The 23,102-nt window shown below is 42.0% G+C and overlaps 1 protein-coding gene across 2 annotated transcripts in view; it reads left to right on the top strand.

Annotated features, from left to right (window-relative positions):
- LOC139629056 (ephrin type-B receptor 1-B) overlaps window positions 1–23,102 on the top strand; it is a 152,292-nt gene that overhangs the window by 55,387 nt on the left and 73,803 nt on the right. For both annotated transcript variants that reach the window (XM_071491404.1, XM_071491405.1), the window contains exon 3: window positions 8,314–8,995. In XM_071491404.1, the coding sequence (XP_071347505.1) occupies window positions 8,314–8,995 (682 nt within the window). The remainder of the gene's footprint in view (window positions 1–8,313; window positions 8,996–23,102) is intronic.

Here is a 23,102-nt window from a genome sequence, read left to right as displayed (position 1 = left end):
AAAGAAAGGAGAAATGAATCTCCCCTTAATTTGGTATGAATTTGGAGGAGTGCGAAGGAGTGGCTGGAGGCTGAGGCTGACTTAAGAGTGTGGGAGTTATTGTGTGTCTATCCCGGTACCTGCAGCACCTGCTATTTCAGCAGTCCTACAGAGCTGGCAGAAATAGCAGTAAATCCCCCATTCTTCCCCTCCATCTTTTTTTTTTTTACCCACACTGACTATTTCAATGTCTTTTTTTTCTGGTTTTCTTTACTCCAGCTTGTCTGCCTCAGAGCTCAGACTCCCTTTTTCGCTCCATCGTCACCTAACCAATATCCCCCCTCTCCCTCCCCACCTTCACTCCCTCTCTGTGTCTTTGTGTCTGGAGGATAGGGCTGTCAGGTGTCATGCTTTGCAGAGTTTTTACACACACACACACACACACACACACACACATGCGCTCATACACATAGACAGACAGGGGCCCCCTTTGCACCCAAAAGCCTTGATACCCTGCCATTCTCCTGTCCCCTGCTGACATGCTCTTTGTGGTTTGTGCCTAAATGGCCTCGCCTTAGGCCATAGGGGGCCAGGTTACCTGCAGGGTGACAGCTTTCACTCTTTCACACCCTTTACCCCTTGTCATCACATTCCGTTTCTGTTCATCATTTTTACACCCCCTATCTGCTCTAAATAAATGAAGCTCTTAATGGTTACATTTTGTCTGCTGTCTCTCTGGATTTCTTCTCTGTCCTTTGTCCTTTCTTCCACTTTTCGGCTTTTCATTTTCTTCTCTTTACATACCTGCTGGTGCGCGAGGGCACACCTCCAACTTCAATATATATACACAGTGATGGTGACTCATTTAGTCTTCCTCCTTATCATCCTCCACAATAGATCCATAAGGTTGCAGAGGCTGTCAGGTATCAGCGAAACACGCGGCTTTAGCCTTTTACGCAGGGTGACTCAAGGTAATGTTGCTACTGGTAACTGAAGGCCCTGCTGAGGCAGTGTCAGCTGCTCGGTTTCTCTGAAGGTACCTGAGTGGGTGTTACCAGGTTTTCTGTGAGATAAAAGTCTTCAGGTAACGGTTCTGTGTTTCAACACAGTTCCATTAACCTTGTTTTTGTCCTTTACTTGACTTAATGAAGTTTTACCAATCTTTCACTGATTTCTTTTTAGGCATGGTTATCAGTTCATCACTTTCACATGAACCTGCACAAACTTCTTTTACTACACCAGTCCAAATGAATAACTGCAGACTACTGGCATGTAGAATTACTACTATAGTTGAAAATGTTTATATTAATTCCACAATATGTGAAATGTAGAGCAGAATAAATGTCCCCTTAAATCATCAGGACTACAGATTATGATAATTATCATTACAAAATTGTAGTCATAATTCCAGCAGTCACAAGTTACAATATTTTTCGATGGTAAATATCATTCAGATGTGTTTATTTATCATCCAATACACATTTCTTTGTATTTAAAACAGTGACAATTTGCTTGTCCCATGTCAAGCAACCTTAGAACTGCAGCACCACCCACCAGTTTTTTGTGAGTTGTATGCTTGTCTTAATAATAAGATCTTTTTTTTTTTTATCTGTAGGAATGATGTGGCTAAATTACCTGCAGCTAACATTGAAATTTTACTCTTTGGTGGAAACCCATTCATATTCATTTTCAGCCTGCTGTCGCCAGTGTAAACACTAGAAGCTACATTTAGTAACACCTACAATATCTAGGACGGTTGTGTTTACCAGCAGCAAGTGTTAATAATGATATTACAGAAGTTGGATGAAGGAGAGGGAGAGTGAGATGCCTGGGTGGATCGTTCACTTGAATTATGTGCATCACTTTCAGGATCTGAGAAAAAAAAAGTATATCAAAGACATCTGTGAGCATGTAATGATACCAAATTGCCAATAATGCGTCAACACAGCATATTTCGCAGGCAGTATATACACACATTCAGATAAAAGTTTGGCATGAAAGCGACCAACAGAACAACAAAAAGCATTGGCTTTTTTTTGTTTATACTCAGCAACACCAGCATGAGCTCCCTTGTTTAACCCCTCAGCTCAGTAGATGTATTGACCTGGGCATGGGCGTGGTCAGGAAGCAAATCTTCAATGAGTCTCATTTGGACGCAGGCGGACAGAGTTCTGTCCAGGTTCAGTCAAACTGTCTGACTGTAATTACAGAGTGGCTGGGATCTGGCAGGACTGGGAGTGTTTCAGACATCACCATTTCCTCCCCATCCATCACATTCAGCCGGGCGGAACTAGGCCTCAGATGCCCCGCAAAATAATAATTCCCATGCAACTGGTCTGACAGCAGCCCTCATTCAATAACACAGCTGATCAGAAATGATAATAGCAATCATGCCACTGCATATTTTAGAGGCTGCAGTCTGGTTGTGTGTGTGTGTGTGTGTGTGTATGTGTATGTGTGTGTGTGTGTGTGTGTGTGTGTGTGTGTGTGTGTGTGTGTGTGTGTGTGTGTGCGTGTGCGTGTGCGCGCGCGCGAGAGAGAGAGAGGTAGGAGATGAGGCGTAGCTTTCAGAATATGTGAATTTACAAGAGACTGTGAGCATGTGTCCTGTGCGGGAATGTGATTTAATGTTGCCGCAGTTATTGTTACTAAAGCAAACCAACTGTTGCTTTACATGACGTGTCCACTCTATTGACTTCAAGGAACAGACCCAGAGGTTGAAATGCAAATATCCTCATTAAGTCAGAGGGATTCGAAGCAGCCTTTGGAAAGAAAAAAAAAAAAAAAGCTATATGGCTTGTGATTACAGTTAGCGGTGAGCTTTGCAAAATGAGGAGAGCATCTTTCAGTAGGGGCATGAGGAGTTCAATCCCTATCTCAGCTTTTCATGTCCAGGTATAATCCACTGTCCTTCTGAGACCTTGGCCTTTACAAACCTGTCAATGTGAATTTCACCTGTATGTCTGCCATTCCTTTTCTTTTGTTCTCTTTTTTATCAAAAGCCAGCTCTTTAAATGCTGATTTATTCATGCCCAATTATTTAAAAAAAAAAAAAAAAAAAGATTTTATGAAGGTATACTCTCCCTGGCTCAGTACAATGTTGTGTTGACATGAATAACAAATAGGCTCATTACTGAAATGTCCATCCCAAGCCTGTAGTATGAAAAGCAATCTCCTCCTTGCCTCCACCCACATGTTTTAGTCCTGCAATGATAGATGAACAGACAACTCTTAGGTAGAAAGTGCTCACATATGTGCCAGCCGTTCCTCTAGGGTTTACAGATGTAAACACAATACCCTAGATGTGCTGTTGGCGGAAATATTATATAAACACAATCCCGTCCCGGAATTCTTTGGGGAACACAATCAAAAATATGAAGCAACTTCTCCTATCGACTGTATTCCTTTGAAGGGTAAGCTCAAAGTCGTGTGCTTTAAATTAAAAGGGCACAAAAAAAATGTTGTGTACTGTATCAGCAGAGCATAGTTGGGGACAAGTCAGCCATAGCTGTCTACTATTAAATCCACCTCTTGCCTTGGGTCCTGCTGTAAAAAGCCCATCATCAGATTGAGCATTGAGAGTTTTGACAGCCATTCAAGAAACACTTGCCAGGCGCTCTTCTACTATTTGCAGTGGCATTTTGAAGACCTTTCTTTACTGAGGAGCTTTAAATGTGGAACTGCTCTGAGCTGCTCATCATCCATCTGTGCTCAGTATGTCTGAGCATGTAGCTGTATTAACTGGTGCTGATGGATTTGAAAAGCAGTTTGTGAGTGTGACTCCAGAGAGGATCAGGCAGCAGACTGAAGGTTAAAGATCAGCCCAAGAGATGCTTCCCTATTCAAGTCTCCTTCTTGTGTGAATTGACTCGAGGTTGAATGATGAGCTAAAAGTAGTCAAGACTCATCTTTATGTGTGTGTAGTTAAGCCCGAGCCACAACCACACACACAAGTGTTTTGGCTGGTGTGCACGATTGAGGGTAGAGTTACAGTACGTGAAGACAGAAGTCATATTGCTCATACTTTATCCCTGGATTTCATTTTGTGGCAACCACTGGCCCCTCTACCAAATAGGCTCAAGAAAAATGGAGGCCCAGGAGCAAAACTCAGAAAATAAGGGTCCTTTTTTCTGTAGATCTGTAGATCTGTACATTATTGTACAGAACCCAAACACAAAGCCAAACAGCTTTTCAGGGGACAGAATTTTTTAACTCCCGTCTTTCAAATAAGATACTAATGTCTTTTTACTTGTTACTTTTTTATTGTATGTAACAGCTCTGAAACAGTGAAAAAAAAAGATTCTGTTTGACTGACTATGTTGATCACATTATTACAATAGTTTAAAAAAGTCTACTAAACAGGCTTGTTTAACTGTAAATAAACATTTCAAGAAGTCATTTCTGTATTGATACAACTGGCAACCACTTCTTGACCACCAGAAAGTACAACATCCAGAGGGATGGGAAATGGGGGTTGGAAGGCAAAGTCAGTTCTTGAGCTCCTAAATGGTTCCTGGAAAAGTTCCTGTGGTGGAAAAGTGCTGAGCATTTTTACTATTTTTGGAGTGGACCTATTCTTCATTGCTTTTGCTATATCAGGATCAAGCCTGACTGGAAACCTGCAGCACGCGTACGGTAGCTCCTGTCCAGTTCCCACCATGCCTGCTCCAAATGACTCATTAGTCCAGCCCATTTCTCCTGTTAGTGTCCACAGGTGATACATCCATGCTCCGATAAGTTAGTCCTTTCAGCTCTGTGACTGGGGCTCTGCTTGTACCCTGCTCACTTCAGGATGCTATAGTCCTCTAGAGTGAGACTGTGGCCATCTGAGCTGCTCTGTGTTATTTTAGCCTTCGAAGGTAATGGCAGGAGATCAATGTGATGAATGGCCTTTATGAGGGCAGAGTATCGATGGTTGATGGCGGGCAAATTGAGGCTGTGGGAAGGGGAGCATCAGCCTGAATATATTACCCCCCCCCCTCCTTGATTCCTCTCCACTCCTGTATTTTTCTTTTATCCATCACTCTGTCTCTTTCTTTCCTCCGCCCTCTCTCCTCCAGCTCAGCTAGCTGTGACTGGTCATTAACACAAACATTAAGTGCGCTGTGAATCCATAGCCCCTCCATCTCCTCACTAGTGCCCATAAAACAGAGCAGCCATAATGACACACACAATGACCACACTTGACAATCAGGGGCAGGGGTAGAGTGTCTCCTATATTACTGGCAAAAGCAAAGCTTTTAGAGTGGAGCCACTGGGTGCATTTGGTTGGCGTTAAAATGAGTGTTAGTGTAAAGAGGCTCTCAATATTTGTTTGGTGTTTCATCAGCAAGAAAGTTTGTGTTCAGTGATATTGGTAATGATAAATAATAGATACAGAGATGTGTACAGTAACTGAGAGGGAGCTGACTTTATAGAAACTAGATAAAAAATCTCACCTAAGTGATGCTGTTTACTCTTATACCAACTCCGTGCTAAAGCCCTTAACTGGTCTTTTTGTTTTTACCATTTTATCAAGATGACATCCACATCCTCTGCTGCTCTGTTGTTTCTTACCTGACTGCCACAAAGAGAGCATTGTCTCCTATCACCCGAACATGAAACACACTTGGAAACATAAAGATAATCAAACTCCTGTCTCTCCCCGACACCTTGTTCACCTTGAGCTGATATGAATGTTACATGCCAGCAACATGCAGTACATCTGCACTTAGGTCCATGATGCATGGACTAAATATACGCAGCGCAGGAGTAACAGTGTTATTTTATACACAAATCCCTGAGGAGTAAATGGATGCAAGGACCAGGGAATTCCATTATCAGTGAGGTGACAGGTGATGATGCTTTCACTTTTCTCTCTTCTCGGGCAAGGTCAAAGAGATGTCACGGAGTGCAGAGATAGATTTGATTTAAATGATGTAGAAGGTCTGGGAAAGAGCATAGAAATAGAAATAGGAAACCACGGCAGAGTATTGATCTGACTGTAGGGCATGTGCTGCTTACGTATAGATAGTATCCTTGCTTCTTTAATGCATGTGTCATATGCATTTCAATGTTGTTATTAGTCCCAGGTACACGATGAAGTTGCAAAAGAAAATACCAGTGTTAATACTCAGAGTAATCAAATGTTTTGAACCTGCAGAATCAGAAATGTGGCGTGTAGCCTCAAGCTCTTCAGCAGCAAAACAACAGCCAGCAAATCAATATGTGGTCGGTAAACCATCAAATTATAAACAGCACGTTCTCAGAGTGTATACACACACACACACACACAGACATAAACAGCAGATGAATACAAAATGCTGAAAAGATAAGAGGACATCATGTTGCAAAAAGTTTGATTTCTGCTAAATAACTGATGCACCTGTAATAGTTTTGTTTGTCTTTGACACAATGGTGTCACTGAATATCTACAGAAGAGGAAATAAAAAAAAAAAAAAGAAAGAAAAAAATTGTAGTTCATTATTATATGAGCCAATGAATTTCTGGACAGCTTTCAGACGGGCATTATCGGAGACGCCTCGGGCCTCTCTCTGGCGTGAAAGATGGTGGTCATTTGGCTAGACGAGGGGCGGTGAGGACCCCCTCCTAGACTGGAGCAGACGGGTGCAGAGGAGCCTAGGGCTGGCTGTATTAATGAACAGGCAGTGCTGAAAGGGACAGGTTCCTGTAATGCTGATGAATGGTCATTACAGAGCAGAGACGAGAAAAGAGAGCAGGAGGGAAAGAGAGGAGAGGGGGAGAGAAGAGCAGAGCAGAGTGGGCACAGAGGGAGCAGTGGTGAAAAAAGGCTTTAATTTGCACCTCAGATTTCTGTAAACTCGTTTATCATGTCAGCAGTGTCACTGTTCTCCACGCGTCTTCTCCCTCCCTCCTTCCCTCTCCTTGCCCCTACCTGACCCAAACCCTCTTGTTTTTCTCCAGATGCTTTCCATGTACTCCTTGGGCCAAATAATTTGTCCTATATATCTCATCTCACATCATTTTATGGACTCATTTAATAAGAATTCTGTATCTTTTCCATCATTTGACCGGTTGTTGGGGCTGTGTATGGAGACTTGATGTCTTCTCCTCTCCATTAGGCCTGATTGAGCAGCTGGGGCTTTAAAGGTCAGAGGAAGGAGGAAGCACCAGGAGATATATGCACACAAGTAACATGAACTGACTGGAGGCCCACTCACAACACTATGGACCTCATTAGCTTGTCTTTGCCTACAGCCGTTTGGATCATTCGAGGAAGAGGTGGAGGGTGGGGGGGGGCAAGCTGTTGGTTCAAATAAGAATATATACTGTAGAATGGTATTATTACAGACAATGGAAGTGATCAGAGAAGAAAGAATTCTGTTTGAAACTGTGTCAAATCACTGTCTCTATTCCACAAAATATTCATTTCAAGTCAGTGGGCCTTTTATGTGGGTGTCACAATGCATGCAGCCCTAATGTTTATTCCTGTCCTCTCTGCTGCTGTGTCTATAGCTTCACAAATTAAAACATTGTATTGAGAACATCAGTAGACTGAGTGTCTGTATCACTTGTAGCTTTACCAGCTTTCGCCCAGCTGGGCAGTTTTTTCATCTGAAAATCTTCATCTGAAAGCAAGTTTCTAGGCAAGCTTCTTCTTATTTCAGTGATTCCTCTTCCTGATTCTCAGTGATGCCAGCCAAATGTTAATGGCACATTTTCATCATGATTTGGCACACTGAGATAATACCTCAAGGGGCGTCTGATGCTCATCCAACATACTTTGTGGGTCACACCTGCAAAAAAAAAAAAAAAAAAAAAGGGCCTGAAGTGTATTTCAGTTCAGTGTGCATGCAAATGCCTTTCCATCAGACTGGCTTGTGGCTGCCATGTAGTAGTCGCTGTCTGCCTAATTGTAATTCAATAGTGCATAATCTTGAATTTGTTACAGACCATATTTTATAATGTGTCAACCCAGTGCCCAGCCATGCTCAGCACTGATGGCAAATAGCAGCACATCCCAAGTAATTACTGGGTTTGTGCTTATACAATGGTAGTACACACACTACAGCTGTTGAGCATATTTAGAGAACAAGACAGTAAAGTGGTGTTTATGCTGTTGCTGCACTTAAGAAATAGTTTATGATTCAGAAAAAAGACACTTGCGTGTTCTCAATGGATGAATAAGCCCCACATTTTGATAGGCTGATTCCGTTTTGTTAATCCAAGAGGAAGCCTCAAATGTGCCTTAGGGAGATTACTGATGTGTACAAATTCTCTGTCTCTATCCACAAATAACCAAATAACCACAGTTTTGTCATTGATGATTACTAATCAGCTGTGTGCACTCTTCTCTCCTTTCTCTTTCTGTAGTGGGAGGAGGTGAGTGGCTATGATGAGAACCTCAACACCATCAGGACCTACCAGGTGTGTAATGTCTTTGAGCCCAGTCAAAACAACTGGCTCCTCACCACCTTCATTGATCGCCGTGGAGCGCAGCGCATCTATGTGGAAATTCGATTCACTGTGCGTGACTGCAGCTCCATCCCCAAAGTCCCTGGCTCCTGCAAGGAGACATTTAATCTCTACTACTACGAAACTGACGCTGTCATCGCCACCAAAGGCACAGCCTTTTGGATGGAGGCCCCTTACCTCAAGGTGGACACCATTGCTGCAGATGAAAGCTTCTCACAGGTGGATTTTGGCGGACGCCTGATGAAGGTCAACACAGAGGTGCGGAGCTTTGGTCCATTGTCTAAAAATGGCTTCTACCTGGCCTTTCAGGACTATGGTGCCTGCATGTCTCTGCTGTCAGTCAGAGTCTTTTATAAGAAGTGCCCAAGTGTGGTCCAGAACTTTGCAATCTTCCCAGAGACGATGACTGGGGCTGAAAGCACCTCCCTGGTCATTGCAAGAGGGATCTGCATTCCCAACTCAGAGGAAGTAGACGTTCCTATAAAGCTCTACTGCAACGGAGATGGAGAGTGGATGGTTCCTATCGGCAGCTGCACATGCAAGGCTGGATTTGAACCTGACAATGGCAATGTGTGTCGAGGTAAGTAAAAAGAACAACATTTGTCTCAAACATCCTATAGTTAGCAATTTGCGCATGTCACTTCTGATAGTTGCAAGCACCCAACTCTCTTTTGAAATGATGGACTACTCGCAATAGAACAAATCACTTCGTTGTAAGCAGGCGACATAAATCTGTTCTATTTTAGGCCTGCATATAACAGGGCATGAGCATATGTTGGATCACAGATTTTCTGCATCATTGGAAGGGCTGAATTGATTGTGTTTCATGCGTTTTGCTGAGCATGATGTGCTGTACTCCCTCCTTGATCACATCCACCTCCGGCGTACTTGAAAGGCACATTAGCATTGATTCTTAATCTGTAGCGAATGCCAGCCTTCTGTGCAGCGTACTTTACAGAAGGCAGGAGGTTTGATTCTGCCTCAGTATGATGTGCGGAAGACTAAGTTCTAAGGAAGAACACGCACAGAAAGACGAGGTTAATCTGGGTTTTCTGCTGTCACATTTTCCCTCTTTCTGTCCGTCCTCTAATGCACCTTTACGCTCTGCACCCTGCTATTCTCACACACTGGCAAACTTATACACAGAGAGGGAGAAAATTTGCTCAAGGTGTCTGATGATAATGCGAGTGGCTTGAGGCTCTCAGCATGGTGCACTATTGGTTGGCCTACCTCTGGAGGTTAGCCGGAGAGTGTGTGGAGCCCAGATAAGATTGATTGACGCACATCTGCTCTGATCAATAAACAGATATGAGGGTGCCACATATCTACAAAGCACACTGTGTGTGACTGTGTCTACTGTATCCGTCTATCATAGCTCTGTATCCTATGTAAAACGCACCCACACACTTACATACACACCCAAACAAACACACACTCCCATGCAGTCCTTGGCTAAGGTGGAATGACTTTGAAATGCAAATGACCAGGCAGAAGTTGTTTGCCTGCTCCTCACTGAAAGTTTTCATTTCTACTCATTTTTGTCATCTCATCACAACTGTGTTTTACATTGTTCACAGGTCATTTCATCTTTTACTTCATTTCTACGATTATTCTGTTTTGTTTCAGTGCAAGGTACTTTTAATTTACATATTTTAAAAGGAATGTTTTCAGTGCATTGTGTCCAAACTAATGATCTGTAAATATCAAACTGTTGTTTGCCTCCCATGAGTCTTTATTTTAACTCATTTTCCACAGGAACATGAGTGGTGTGATATTCTTAACAAGCTCAGCATCATTATGTGTAATAGAAAGTTTCAAACTGATGAAAAAGTGTTTGACAGCATTTCGAACTAAACAAGATTCCACAAGGACAGAAATACAAAACACTTTGTGCTTTTGTTTTTTTAACATACAACTCAAGCAACCAGCTGACTAATTTGACTGCGGTTTATCCTATTCATTTAAAATTTCCATTTTCCTGATTTTGTTTAACCAGTTTGTCCTACATACATATGCCACTTTGTTCTTAGTTTCTGCTGCCATTTATACATCAGATAATGGTACGTGTTGTTTGCACAGCTTATTTAAGCACAGCACATTATAATAGGTACAGTATGTTTCAGTTCAAAATAAATAGAATTTGGATGACTATGAATCTTATCATTATTAGAAGGACCTTTAATGTAATGAAAACTCTCAGGTTTTTCCATGAAGGTGTTCATATTCCATCCATCCAATTCCCTTGAACACAATATCTCAGTTACACCTTTAGGGAATTTGTTCAAATTTAGTACAAACTTTCACTCGGACTCAAGAGTGAAATTATTAAATTTAGGGAATTTAAGGTCAAAGGTCACGGTCACAGTGACATCATCAAACATGGTTTTGGCCTTGTGAACACAATAACTCATAACTCCTCATGGGAATCCCTCCAAATTTGGGACAAATGTTCACTTGGACTCAAGGATGAACTGATTAGATTTTGATCAAAGGTCAAAGGTCAAGGTCACTGTGACCTCAAAAAATGGATCAAACACAGCCATAACTCAGTGATTCATATGCTAATTATGGCACAATTCAACACAAATGTCTAAATGCGTAAATGATGAAGTGATTACATTTTAAATCCAAACAGTCAAAGGGTCAACTTCACTGTGACATAATAATGTTCTGCAAAAACACTGACTCAGGACAGAAGGGAGATCATGACCATATTTCCAGCAACTTGACTGGTTGGTACATACATACATACATACATGCAAGGCATTATATACTTTGTGGCTGTATCTTACTTAATGTTAAATATGTTCTTTGAAACTTTGAAGTTCACACAAGAATTTCCTAGTAAATGAACCTTACCTGTCATTAAATGCAAATAAGCCTGCAGGCTTTAATGGATGAATATTGATGGTGATTCACATCTTTTTTTTATTTTTTATTTTTTCCTCAACTTTAAACACACTCACAGCACAGTAATTGGAGCCCAAGCTATCCTTGAGTGTTGGTTGGAGGCTTGTTGAGACTTGTGTCAGTGGGGGGCATTGGTACTGCTGTAAACACCGCAAGCACACATGAGCACGTACACATGCACAGGCCCCCAGTAGGTACTGCACTACAAAGACTCTTTGAACAGAAGAGGAGATGTATATTTCTACTAATTCCCACAATCCCCCTGACTTCCTTCACTAAGTACCCACGGCAAGTAGGCTTCCTGCTGCGTTAAGTCTGACATCTCTCTTTCTGTTGGATATGTAGCATTATGGGAGGTATGAAAAGTAGCCTGTAGAGGGAGGGGGTTGTTAGTGTGCACCTGGTGTAGATAGTAGTATAAACCTGCTGTGTAGGCTGACCTTCAGCCTCAGGACCAACACACAAACATGTGTGCAAGAATGCATACATAGAGAACGAGAGAGACAGAGACAGACAGAAAGAGAGAAACAGATGATGCTTCCATCTCTTTCTCTCATAACTAGCTGACTCTCTGGAGACCTGTATGGAATCTGTTCCCCTCTCATCTCCACAGAGAGGCCCCTCCAATTAGAGCAATCTCAACCTTTTATTTTCCACGCAGTCCCTTTTCATGGGCTTGTAATCCATTATTTAAACAGGGAAATCTAACCTTAAAGTGCTTGTGGAAGCTAAGTACTATGGGCAACCAATCAATTGGAGGTTGGTGCAATAACATGGCCTCAGCATTGGGTCTGAAGTAATTGCCCATTAGAGATGAAGTAACAGGAACAGGAACAAAAAGAATATGAGAGCATGCAGTTTCATGCTGAAATAATTCCCCTCATGGAGAGCAACATGAGAAGGAAAGGTATTACATAGGAGAGGGAAGGCACTGTGGTGCTTGAAAGCACTGTGGGAAATCAAAAAAATGAAAAGATGTTGCTCTTGTTTGAGCTATGCTAAGCCATCCGATATTGTCTTACAGACCAGAAGCAATTTATTGACTATTGAGCGCCCACCTTGTTACCTAAGATGTGAAAATTGTCCAGCGGGGGCTTTTATTTATTGTCAGTGTGAGAACCTAAACATTTTACATCAACAGCTACTTAACCAGCTTGACGGCTAACGAAACAGAAATGCATTAAATTCTGCTTACCCCTGTTTCCAACTGTCACTTCTTTCACTTGACATAACAAAACATGCATTTGCTGGGTCACTCACACACCTGTGTTAATCAAATCTGTACTTTTGAAGATGTTTATCTTTGCATGGTGGAAAGCGAACGCTGTGAGAGATGACAAAAGGTGACAAATTAATCATTTCTGACTTGTTTAATTTGTGAGTCATTTAATATGACAGCAAAGATAAGCCTAATTGCAACTGTGTGTGTGTGTGTTAATGTGTTTGAACATGTTTGTTTGTGTGTTGTGCCAGTGTGTGTGTACCTAATTGCACTTTCTCTAATCTATATGTTTTAATTAGTGACATGTAGCGTGGTGTGTGTGTGTGTGTGTGTGAACGTGTGTGTGGCCTGCTGTCACTTGGGCAGAGAGACCATGTAGAGTTGTTGTGCTCTGTAGCGATGATGCCAGCATGCCATCCTCATTACCAGCTCCCCAGCTCCCACACAAGCCATTTGGGTATCCCCTCTCTCTCTCTCCCTCTCCCTCTTTCTCTCCATCTCCCTTTCTCTCCCCCTTGGCTATGTAAGCAGTCTGCTAAATATTTTATCACCTCCCTGTTAAATCGAGCGGAGACACTCCAAATAGCACCCCACTACCTCCACCAACGCAAAGCTTGTCTTGTGTGTGTGTCCTGCTCAACTCAAGTGTCGAGGGAAAGACTGATTTGTGGGTTTTACTGAGCCCTCTCATGGTTACCGTTTTGGTCTCCAGCTGAGTGATTGATAGAATCACCTTGATTAGGTTTACTTCACATCCATCTCCGTGTTTCTCAATAATGTGATATAACCATTGATCATTTTAATGTTCCTCTTATTCCCATATATAAAGTGATTAAAACTCCATGGTAAGCTAATTATTCAGATGTGTAAACTCTTAAAAGTGAATGATGCAGCATAAAGTGCTTCACAGTAAACAGGGCTAAATAACATACTATGAAGACTTCCTGTTCTTCATTTTGCTGTTAACACTGTTTCTTATGAGGAAGAAAATTTTCTTTGAGCTGATAGATGTCTGCCTTAAGTCTATAAAGCTGGCAGTCTTATTTTATGAGACCCTCTATTACATTTTGTCTTCTTTTGTAATAGCTTAACCATGCCCAAAGCTTATTGCTTCTCTCCTTTTTACCTCAGTGGGCCATTCCTATGCAAAGCACATAGCTGCTCTGAGTCTCCTCACAAGCATGGACTTGGAGACTGTGTTGGAGACAGAGGACAGTAAAACCTTTGGAACAGAGGGAGCAGTGTTTCTAAAATGTGAATTGGATATGAATGAAATGGGACGATGAAACACCTAATGATTAGTATCATTATCTAATATCATCTGGTAACTTATTCGTGTAATTCTATTTATCCTATCCATCCATCCATTTATCTGTCCATCCATCCGTCTATAACCCGATACACTATCCATGATCGTGCATTTTTTTAGTCACATATTTCCGTAAATCCTCACCACAGCAGTCCAATAGGCCTACACTGCAATACGAATCTTCTCATATTTTCTCTCTCTGTTAGGCTCCAGCGGGCTTTTGACATGCTGGCACATTAATATTACAAATATTCAAATAACTTTATTTAACATTCTGCAGGCTGACAGTGGCAGCGGGAGATTCACAGCCCATTGAGCAAGTGCGCTTCCCTGAGCTAAGTGCCGATTCATCATGGCTGCCTTACTCCTGTCTAATGGCTGCCATCATGGGGCACGAGCACACACGCGCACCAACACACACGTAAACACACACATACACGTAGAAATAGTGTTAGTTCTTCCATGTGTGCATTTTAAAAATGTTAAATGTAGTGTTCCAGGCACATTTATCACACCATTAACCCTAGCCTTAAACCTTATAAACCCCAATATATACCCTTATAGACTTCATTGTCATAGAAAGCAACCAGCTGGTGTATTTCTTTGTACTACAGAGATAAGAGAGTTTAACTGAAATAAAGTGAAATTCTGTCAGGATATAACAGAATTTCATCCAAGCAGTGAAACTATTTAGATATATTCATTTATTTGAAGCTTTAAAGTTTGGTTTTGGAGACTATTTACTCTGAACTTTTGGTTTTACAGTTTTCCACCCCAGTGAGGCTTTGATTACTTCTTTATATGTCTCATCTGAGTGTAAAGGATCTGGCAGACAGGATCCACAAAGGCCCGGTAAGCTATTAGAGCCAATTCCAGCCCATTTGGCCTTGTCTACTTCCGTTCCAGAGAGTTTACTTCATTTGCAGAGAAGCATCCGTGTGTACTCAGCAACAAACACACACACACACACACACACACACACACCAGACACACACAACGACATCTTTTGAGTCACCTTGAAGCCCAATTAAGTAAAGGTCTGAGTCTTCCCATTCTTATTAGTCCTATGGCAGCGAGGAGCAGTGTGATGAAGACAAAAATGGAGTAGTGGGAGGAAGAGACAGAGAAAAGCTATATGAAAGAGCAGAGAGTGAAAGACTTCTTGTTTCCATGGGTCTCAATAGGCTGAATAGGGGGATGGCAGAGAGCAGTGGTGAAAGAGTGTGACCCAAACAAAGACTCTTTGAATTTAGGGTCCAAACACAGTGTTTGTAATGACCTCAAACACAGATGCGCTCATCTCACTGCAACGACAGAGTCAGTCCCTAATGATGTGAGGGGAAGAGATTTTCTTCACACACAATAGAAATACCCACCACACACAGAGCAGTTCGTATCCCCCATGGAGGGACACATATTCCTGCACCTATTATTTTTCACTCTCTATGTTTTTCCTTTCAGTCACTGATTTTTTTTTTGTCAGGTTCTCTAACCTTCAGTTCCTTTCAGGCCATGTGTTTGGTGACTCTCTAAGCCTTTCATTATCATCTCTGTCATGGTTTTTCCCTTAGTTGCTGTACAAACTTTTTCAAGAAGGTTCCACTTTGACCCAACATCTCTTGCAATCTCCCTCTCCTCTCCTCTGCTCTCTCAGTGAAGGACACTGGGTGTTGAGGCCAGTGAGACACACAGGGAGACAAAGGGCCCCCAGCCATTCACCAGATGGCCGGGGGCTCCGCTTAATTTGCCTATGTCACCCTCGTTGCCAAAACACAAAAGCCTAGCACTGTGGGAGCCTCCACTTCACCCTCTCACCCCAGCCGCCCTCCTACAATCAATCAAATCCTTCACCTTATGCTTTTAAGTTATGATTGCACATTTAAGACCACAACAAAGACACCATCAATAATAATGTGGAAAAGTGTCCGTCTCTGTGGTTTCTTTACAAGAGACCAGAAGTTAAATGTCAAGAGACTCGTCAGTTGGGACCGCACGTAGAAAACATTCTCACTCTCCTTGTACTTTTCTGCCTCCACAGCTCGCACCTCCTTTCTTCTCTCCTCTCCCCTCTCTGGAGTATGCTCCAGCATGCAGTAATGACGTGATGACCCCCCCCCCCCCCCCCCCCCCCCCGCCCCACCGTTTTAGAAAGTACATTCCCCGCTCTCCATGACCATCATTTGTTAATACTCCCTCTCCCCTCATCAGTGTCCATCAGTATTCACTGTTCCACTAATAAAACAGCCAGGCCTGTTTGGTCCGACAGCAGAGGGACACATTTCAATTCCAGGAAATTGTCTCATCCCTTCCTGGAGGTTACCAGCAGAAGGATGATAGATGTGGATTAGTCAAGGTTATGTTGTGGAACTTGTCGACTTACAAATTAATTGGAATTGAATTGTAATTATAGTAGGGCCAATACACATCTGTTGATTCCACATGCAGTGAGAGCTAGTCGACAGAGCAATCCGGGAGAATGTGGCGGTGTATCAAACTGATACACAGAGTAAAGGGTCAGTTCACTCAATGCACTGAGAAACATATTTTCTCACTTACTTCTGGTTGTGCAGAATAGTAGATGGTTTTGGTTTTATTTAAGCAGTTTTGGGATATCCATCTGTCAGATATCTGAGATTGGCTATATTTATTGAGTAGAAGCTACTTAAAACTATTGAAATAAGTGTATAAATGTGTATGATTGGTCATGTAAGAGATATTTACATGAGAAATTAAGATGCTAATTTCAAAAAAGAGATGGTGCTGATGATTTCATTTTTACTCCATTGCATTTGGGTGATGCAGTAATTTATCACAAAACCTGAGTATGTAAAACCAAAACTATCAATGTAGCTGTAATAAAAGAATGTGTTTGTTGCAATATGGGTTTCAAAAAACACAAAGTGGACATTGTAGTGTTAGTGGAGTTGAAGAAGCACAGATTACAGGTCTGATAGATGGACTGATCAAAATTGATCAACATTTTTTGCAATGAGACAAAAGTGCATTTCTTCTGGGCTTTGTGTTGATTCTGTCAATCTGCACGGGAAGGTAAGGTCAATGCAAAGCTTAAACTCTCTGGACCTCGGCTCAAAGCTTGCAAGATGTTTGCTCTCTTATGTGGCAGGCCTGCACACAAATTCACAAATCCACAAACACACAAGCATGAGCACATGTACATACAATTTCCATCATCATTAAGATGAACTTTGTGTGTTAACCACATCATGCTTGCCATAATTCCTGCATGCTTGAAACAAACAACACGACAGTAGGTAGAGTTTGAGTGCTCCCTAAGTAACCCTGATTAAACATACGTGAAACATACTATGTAATCTATGTGATAACACCATGTATTATCCTAAACCAACTAGGCTCCCTATAACTGGGCAGGTCAAACACAACCCCGAAACCTTCACAATATGCAATTATCCGGCAATTAGACAACTCCCATAATCTTCAACACATTATGTCATTGTGCATGTGTAATTGCATGTTTTCATTGACAGTAAACACAGCCTTTACTGTTCGGGGTCAGGGCATGTGGTTGTGCAGAAACCAGAGGAAACGTCTCTTTTCAGACTGACAGACAGGAAGAGCAAGTGAAGCTCAATCTGGCAGACACATCACTGTGACAAAGTATTGATCGTGGCTTTGTTGTCTCTCCTCATACCAAGGACCTCCTGCTATGGCTGTCTTCTGAAAACGCCCACTGGAGAAGTCACCGTGTGAATATTGAATCTTGAAAGCGAGATGGGAGGAGAGGAGGAGTTTGTGTCTATCTATATGTGTGTGTATTGAGGGGGCAGTGATTACAAAAAAAAAAAAAAAGGAGCAAGAGAAAAAAGAGAAAGAGAGTGACTTGGTAATCCTCTCTTTGAGCACTTTGGGCTTTGTGCTCCATTTGTTTACTGAGTTCCCACACTGGCTGGGGGGCTGCAGCTTTTCTTCCAGGCCGGAATTAGCATAGCCAGACTTGTAGTCAGATCTGTGTATGTGTGTGTGTGTGTGTGTGTGTGTGTATGTGCAGTTGAAATGAGGCAAGAGCTTAGCATATCCTCATTGGCTGGGTCAAACCGACTTTAATGAAATCTTCAAAGTGTGCGTGGTTTTATAGAGTCTAATCAAGCCTGCTAACCTCTCAGACTGTCTTTCTTTTGGCTGCATTTTGTAATCAAACCCCATCACACACTCGTCATGCTTCCAGTGCGTGCTGAGTGGGAACGGCGTCTGTGTCAACAGGTTGAGTGCTGCCAACGTGTTACAGTGGACGGTACAGTATCTCTTGTTAGGAGATTGTACTGAATGTATTTATTGTGGACTGTAGTTTACAGAACTTCAGTAACACATGAGTGCGATACTAAAAACTATATTATGAGCCATATGCAGTAGGTGTAGTAAATGTCAAAACATTTTCTACTGTTATATTGGCATTATGAGCAATCTTTACATTAACAGTCCTCAGTAATTAAATCAGCAGTAAAACAGACTCAAGTTGAATTCATGTAGAGGGAACCATTTCACATTGTTGCAACAACTTGAATGATGTGAAACTGAGTTCAAACAATACATTAAAATCTGAAGACTGACTACCATCTGTATTAGATTTGATAGCCCTTATGTTTGGTACATGACTTTTACTTGCTCTCCTTTGCTTTGGAGAATTTTCACAGACATGGACTAGTATCACTGACCATAGAAATGAGTCTAACTTATGACATACACTACTCTGCTAATGAATATGGATTAATCTACCATCCCATTGTACAGTAGAGTTTAGTTTACTTGGTCAAGGTGTTCAGTATTCACTTTATGTCTCTCTTGTTCTTTAAGAGCAATTGATTTCATGGATTTGGCAGTCAAGATCTGTAATCTACCCTCAGTTCACATCTCTCCTGTGTTGTTAGTCTTGGATTCGATGGCTGCTTTAAAAAAAACAGCATGTTGCGTTCCTTCTAGTTGACTGACAGTTATACCCAAGGCATATTTTGCAGTTAGCAATAACATTTTAATAACCCTCAACCATTTCAAGGGGCAATAACGCGGACGATACCCTTCAAGAGAAAGTTTATAGTCAGCCACTACATCCAACTACGAGGTTCATGTGTAACTGGTGAATGATGTGGGAGGAGAGATATTTTATAGAAGTAATGACCATATTATTAGAAAGAAGATTTGATTAAACTCGATGCACCTAGAGCTACCTTTATAACTTCCTCTCCAACACTGTTTTATGATGTCTATGCACAGTGCTTACAAATACAAAAAGCCCTCTGTGAAAGAGCAGAGATGTTATCTTAGTGCTGGGCCAGCGTTACTGTAGAGCTAGGCCAGACTGCACAGTGGTATGCTTCTCAAAAAGAATGATATCTGATTAGTCCAAGTCAGAATAGAGGCAGAAGCTGACAAACAAATGGATTTGCTGCGCCTAGAATGTTCTCTGGGGGAGCTGGATGGACCGAGATACAGAGACGCTGCCTTTGTGTCAGAGCCAGCGTGAAGCATAATAAGACCCTTTGGGGAATGAACCAAACACAGACTGATAGGGACACAAAGGCACACATGCTCATACACTCAGTCAATTTCACAATCTCTCTCCCTCTCTCTCCATCTCTCGTTTTCACCTTCACTATCTTTCTGTCTTTCTTCCCTGCAAACTGACCTTTACATTACTGGCTACCATGGCTGGCCTATCATTATGTGTTTTGGCTTTGCAGGTCTTTTGAGTTTCTTGACTCTTGCCAAGTTGATTGTGTCAGCCAAGTGTTATGTCAGACTCCCACAAACAGCACTCATGGGCCTTTTTATATAAGGATATTATTGTGTATGCATGTGTATGTGCATGCATGCATACATGGATGTCTGTGTGTGCTTCACACCCATCATGGCATGAATGGGCCAGCAAATCCTATTCCCTCCCTCTCTTGTTCTCCCTCTCTATCTCATCTTTTCTGCCTCTTTAATTCCCTCTCTGCCTCTGTCCTCCTCTCGTGTTCTGCTAGGAGAGCAGTCATACAGGGAGCGCGACAATAGGGGTATTAACCAAATGTATATTGAGCTTGCCTGACTCGCGCAGTCAATGTGATGCTTTTACCTCCCTAATACCATGTGAATAGGGCTGCTGCTCCCTGAGAAACGCCTCTTTGAGCACTCGGAGTAAGGAGGCCCTTTTACTGGCTCTCGTGACCTGGGTCCACGTTTCCTGTGCTGGCCCCATCTCAGTGCACACAGTTCTTCATTTTCATAAGCGCTTAATCTGGATTGGAAGCCTCTCCTTTGTGGAAATGATTTGAGATGGGGACCTCGACCAGACAAAGGGACTCGTCTTTGGCTGAGGCTCAGGCCTCCTTAGCCCTGTTCCCTCCTTCCCATTCGTCCATACAGAACCCCTAGCAGGAGCGGCTAATTGTTGTAGGGAGAGGAAGAGTGATAGGTTGTTGAGTGGCTCTCCTGCTTAACACTGCCCCCAGTGGAATACGAATGTGACGAAGAGGAAGATGAATGTACACTTGAGAGGCAGATATAGGAGAAGAGCTACCTTGTAAAAATATGATTTATCCTCCTCTCACAGTTTATTCATCATTTGATCCAGGTCAGAACGGATCCTGTGATGCCGGCTGATAGTAAAGTTTGGTTTGATTCCTCTAGGTAACAATGCATAAGACTTTGGAGCTGGAATGTGTAACAAACTCAGAGTGAAGCTTTGAAGTGTAATGCTGTTGCCCTGGGCTACTTAGCTCCAGGGTCAAATGAGATTAGACCCTTGATCTGTGTTAGTGCCTTCTGATCTGACGGATCACAACGAAGAGGTGTGTGTGTGTGTGTGTGTTTGTGTGTTTGCAGGCATATGTGCATGTTGTATATTTGCGTTATTGAGAGTCTGCATGTTTGAAGTGATTTCATATCTATGGCATGTTTATCTAATTTATAAGTACTGTAGGCTCTCTATATGATTTGCCTCTACATTTTTTGTGTGTGTGAAACACCCATATGTTGGTGTGTTTCCATAGTGTTCTCCCCCTAGATATGGGTTGTTAGCTAATTAGTAGTGTTGTTAGCCTGATTTTAGTGCTTTGTTGGTATGTCTGACAGGCTGCAAAGCTAATTCTTTCTCTCTTTCTTTTTCTCTTTCTCTCTCTCTCTCTCTCTCTCTGTCTCTCTCTCTCTCTGTCTCTCTCTCTCTCCTTTTCTCTGACCATTTCTCTCTTTCTCTGTCTCTCTCTCCCTGCTCACTGCCCCGGAACACCTTAATCCAGTGTGAAAGCAATTGGCTCTCTCAGATCTAATCAATACAGGGCCAGGGCAGCGAGCCAGGGGGAACATCTCTGGCCCCTGCTCAGCTACAATCAATTTAGAACCATCGATTCAGTGATTGAAATACAAAGAGCAGACTCGCTGGACCGTACAGGTGCTTTAGTGTTTGGGTGTGCCAACATGTTATATATCTCCCCGTGTGAGCATTTCTCTGTATTTATGTGTTTTTATTTGTATGTGTGTGTGTGTGTGTGTGTGTCTGCGTGTATGTGTGTGTGTTTCTGTACTGCATGTGTATAGGTGAGTGTGTGAGTTTGTGTATAAATTTCTTCATGTGCGTGTGTGTGTGTGTGTGTGTGTGTGTGTGTGTGTGTGTGTGTGTGTGTGTGTGTGGGTGTATATGGATAGTATGATTTATTTCGAGCCATCTGTAGTAAAGTGGGAATGGCATTTAATCTAGCACCTCTGAGACGTAGCCAAGAAAAAAAAATCACTCCTAATCCAATATGTCCTGCCCAGGGAAGGTGTGTTTTCCAAGGTGTCTGTGCATGTGTGTGTTTGTGTGTGTTTGCCTGTACATTTGTGTGCACCTAGGGGTTTCCTACCGTACTCACCACATATCAGAGTAGGTGTGCATGTACACCACATGTGTTGATGGATATATGGTAGGCTACTGTGCTTGTTTTTAGATGCATACAGATACAGAGTTTAAAGGGCCCTTGCATAAGATTTGCATGAGAAATGTTTGTATACATTGTGGATACAAGAATGCGTGCATGACTATTGACATGTGAGAGCACACATGACATCTAGAGAGATATGTCCAACTTTTCTCTGCAATGCTTTGCATATGTATGTGTGAATTCATGCATATATGATGTCAGAGCATATCATATTTGTTTGACCCTGTTTTTGCAGTTATGCACTGCCATGTGTATACATCCCAGTGCATTCATTTGTGTAATTTGTTGCTATGCAGTTACGGTGCTGTGATGCAGATATATGGCACTGTGTGTGCAATTGTGTTTGATGCAAGTTTCCAGTTGTGCTGAATCTTAACACGCACAACCGGAAATGAGCCCAGCTCGTCAGCTGCAGTAGCACTGCATCAGTGAATGAAGTATTTAACGCCTATTGAAGCTTTCCCACAGTGTGTATATGATGTGCTGCTCTGCTTGTAGAGTTAAGGAGAGCAATTCCATCTTTTAGAGAAGAAAACAGTCCAGGTTTGGACAGCTGACTTCAAACCCGGACTTGTTTTGTAAACCTTATTGTGCGTTAATATGGCAGTGATAGCAGAATTCTGAAGAGACATTTGCCCTTAGAGTGGTTTTTACAGTGAGTCTGCTGGAACTGAGTTGATGATTTATATGAAATATCAGAAATCACATCTCTCTTTCACCTGCCTTCCTCTCAATGTACATAGAGTACAGCTTCACTCTCTCTCGCTCCTCTAAACACACACAAACGCACACACCATACCTTTCTTAGACCTTACCCTCGTGTTAATGGCTTTCTGCCATTTATACTGTTAATCCACTTTCCCAGGTGCTTGTGTTGTGTTTTTCTTCCTAATTCTCTGCCGGACCAGGTGTTGATGTCTTTCACAAAGTCCACAGTGTCACAAGGCGTAATGAGAAGGTGCCACACACATTCTCATTAGGCCTATAAGTCAGCCACTCACACACATGCACAATTAAACACTAAGACTATGGCTTTGTTCCTGGTTTACGGAGCACTTTTGTTGACACTGCCCAAACCCCCTGGAACAGCAAAGCAAAGCATAATAATAATAATAATAATAATAATAAATACATTTTTCAACAACTTTATTAACGAATAATTGTAAGTTGTCTAGACATAACAACCAAAATGACATATTTAGGTAAATATTCAGATAAATATTCAAAATCCATGAATATGTATTTACAACAAAAATACCAAGAATATCAACATGGCTATTAGAGACTTTGAGACAACATTTGACAATATCAA

This window comes from Trachinotus anak, unplaced genomic scaffold (genome assembly GCF_046630095.1).
Source record: "Trachinotus anak isolate AG129_WGS33_773 ecotype Australia unplaced genomic scaffold, CSIRO_AGI_Tana_v1 ptg000012l, whole genome shotgun sequence".
Taxonomy (NCBI): Eukaryota; Metazoa; Chordata; class Actinopteri; order Carangiformes; family Carangidae; genus Trachinotus; species Trachinotus anak.
Note: the sequence above shows the minus strand (reverse complement) of the source record. Positions and strands in the feature narration are given on the sequence as shown.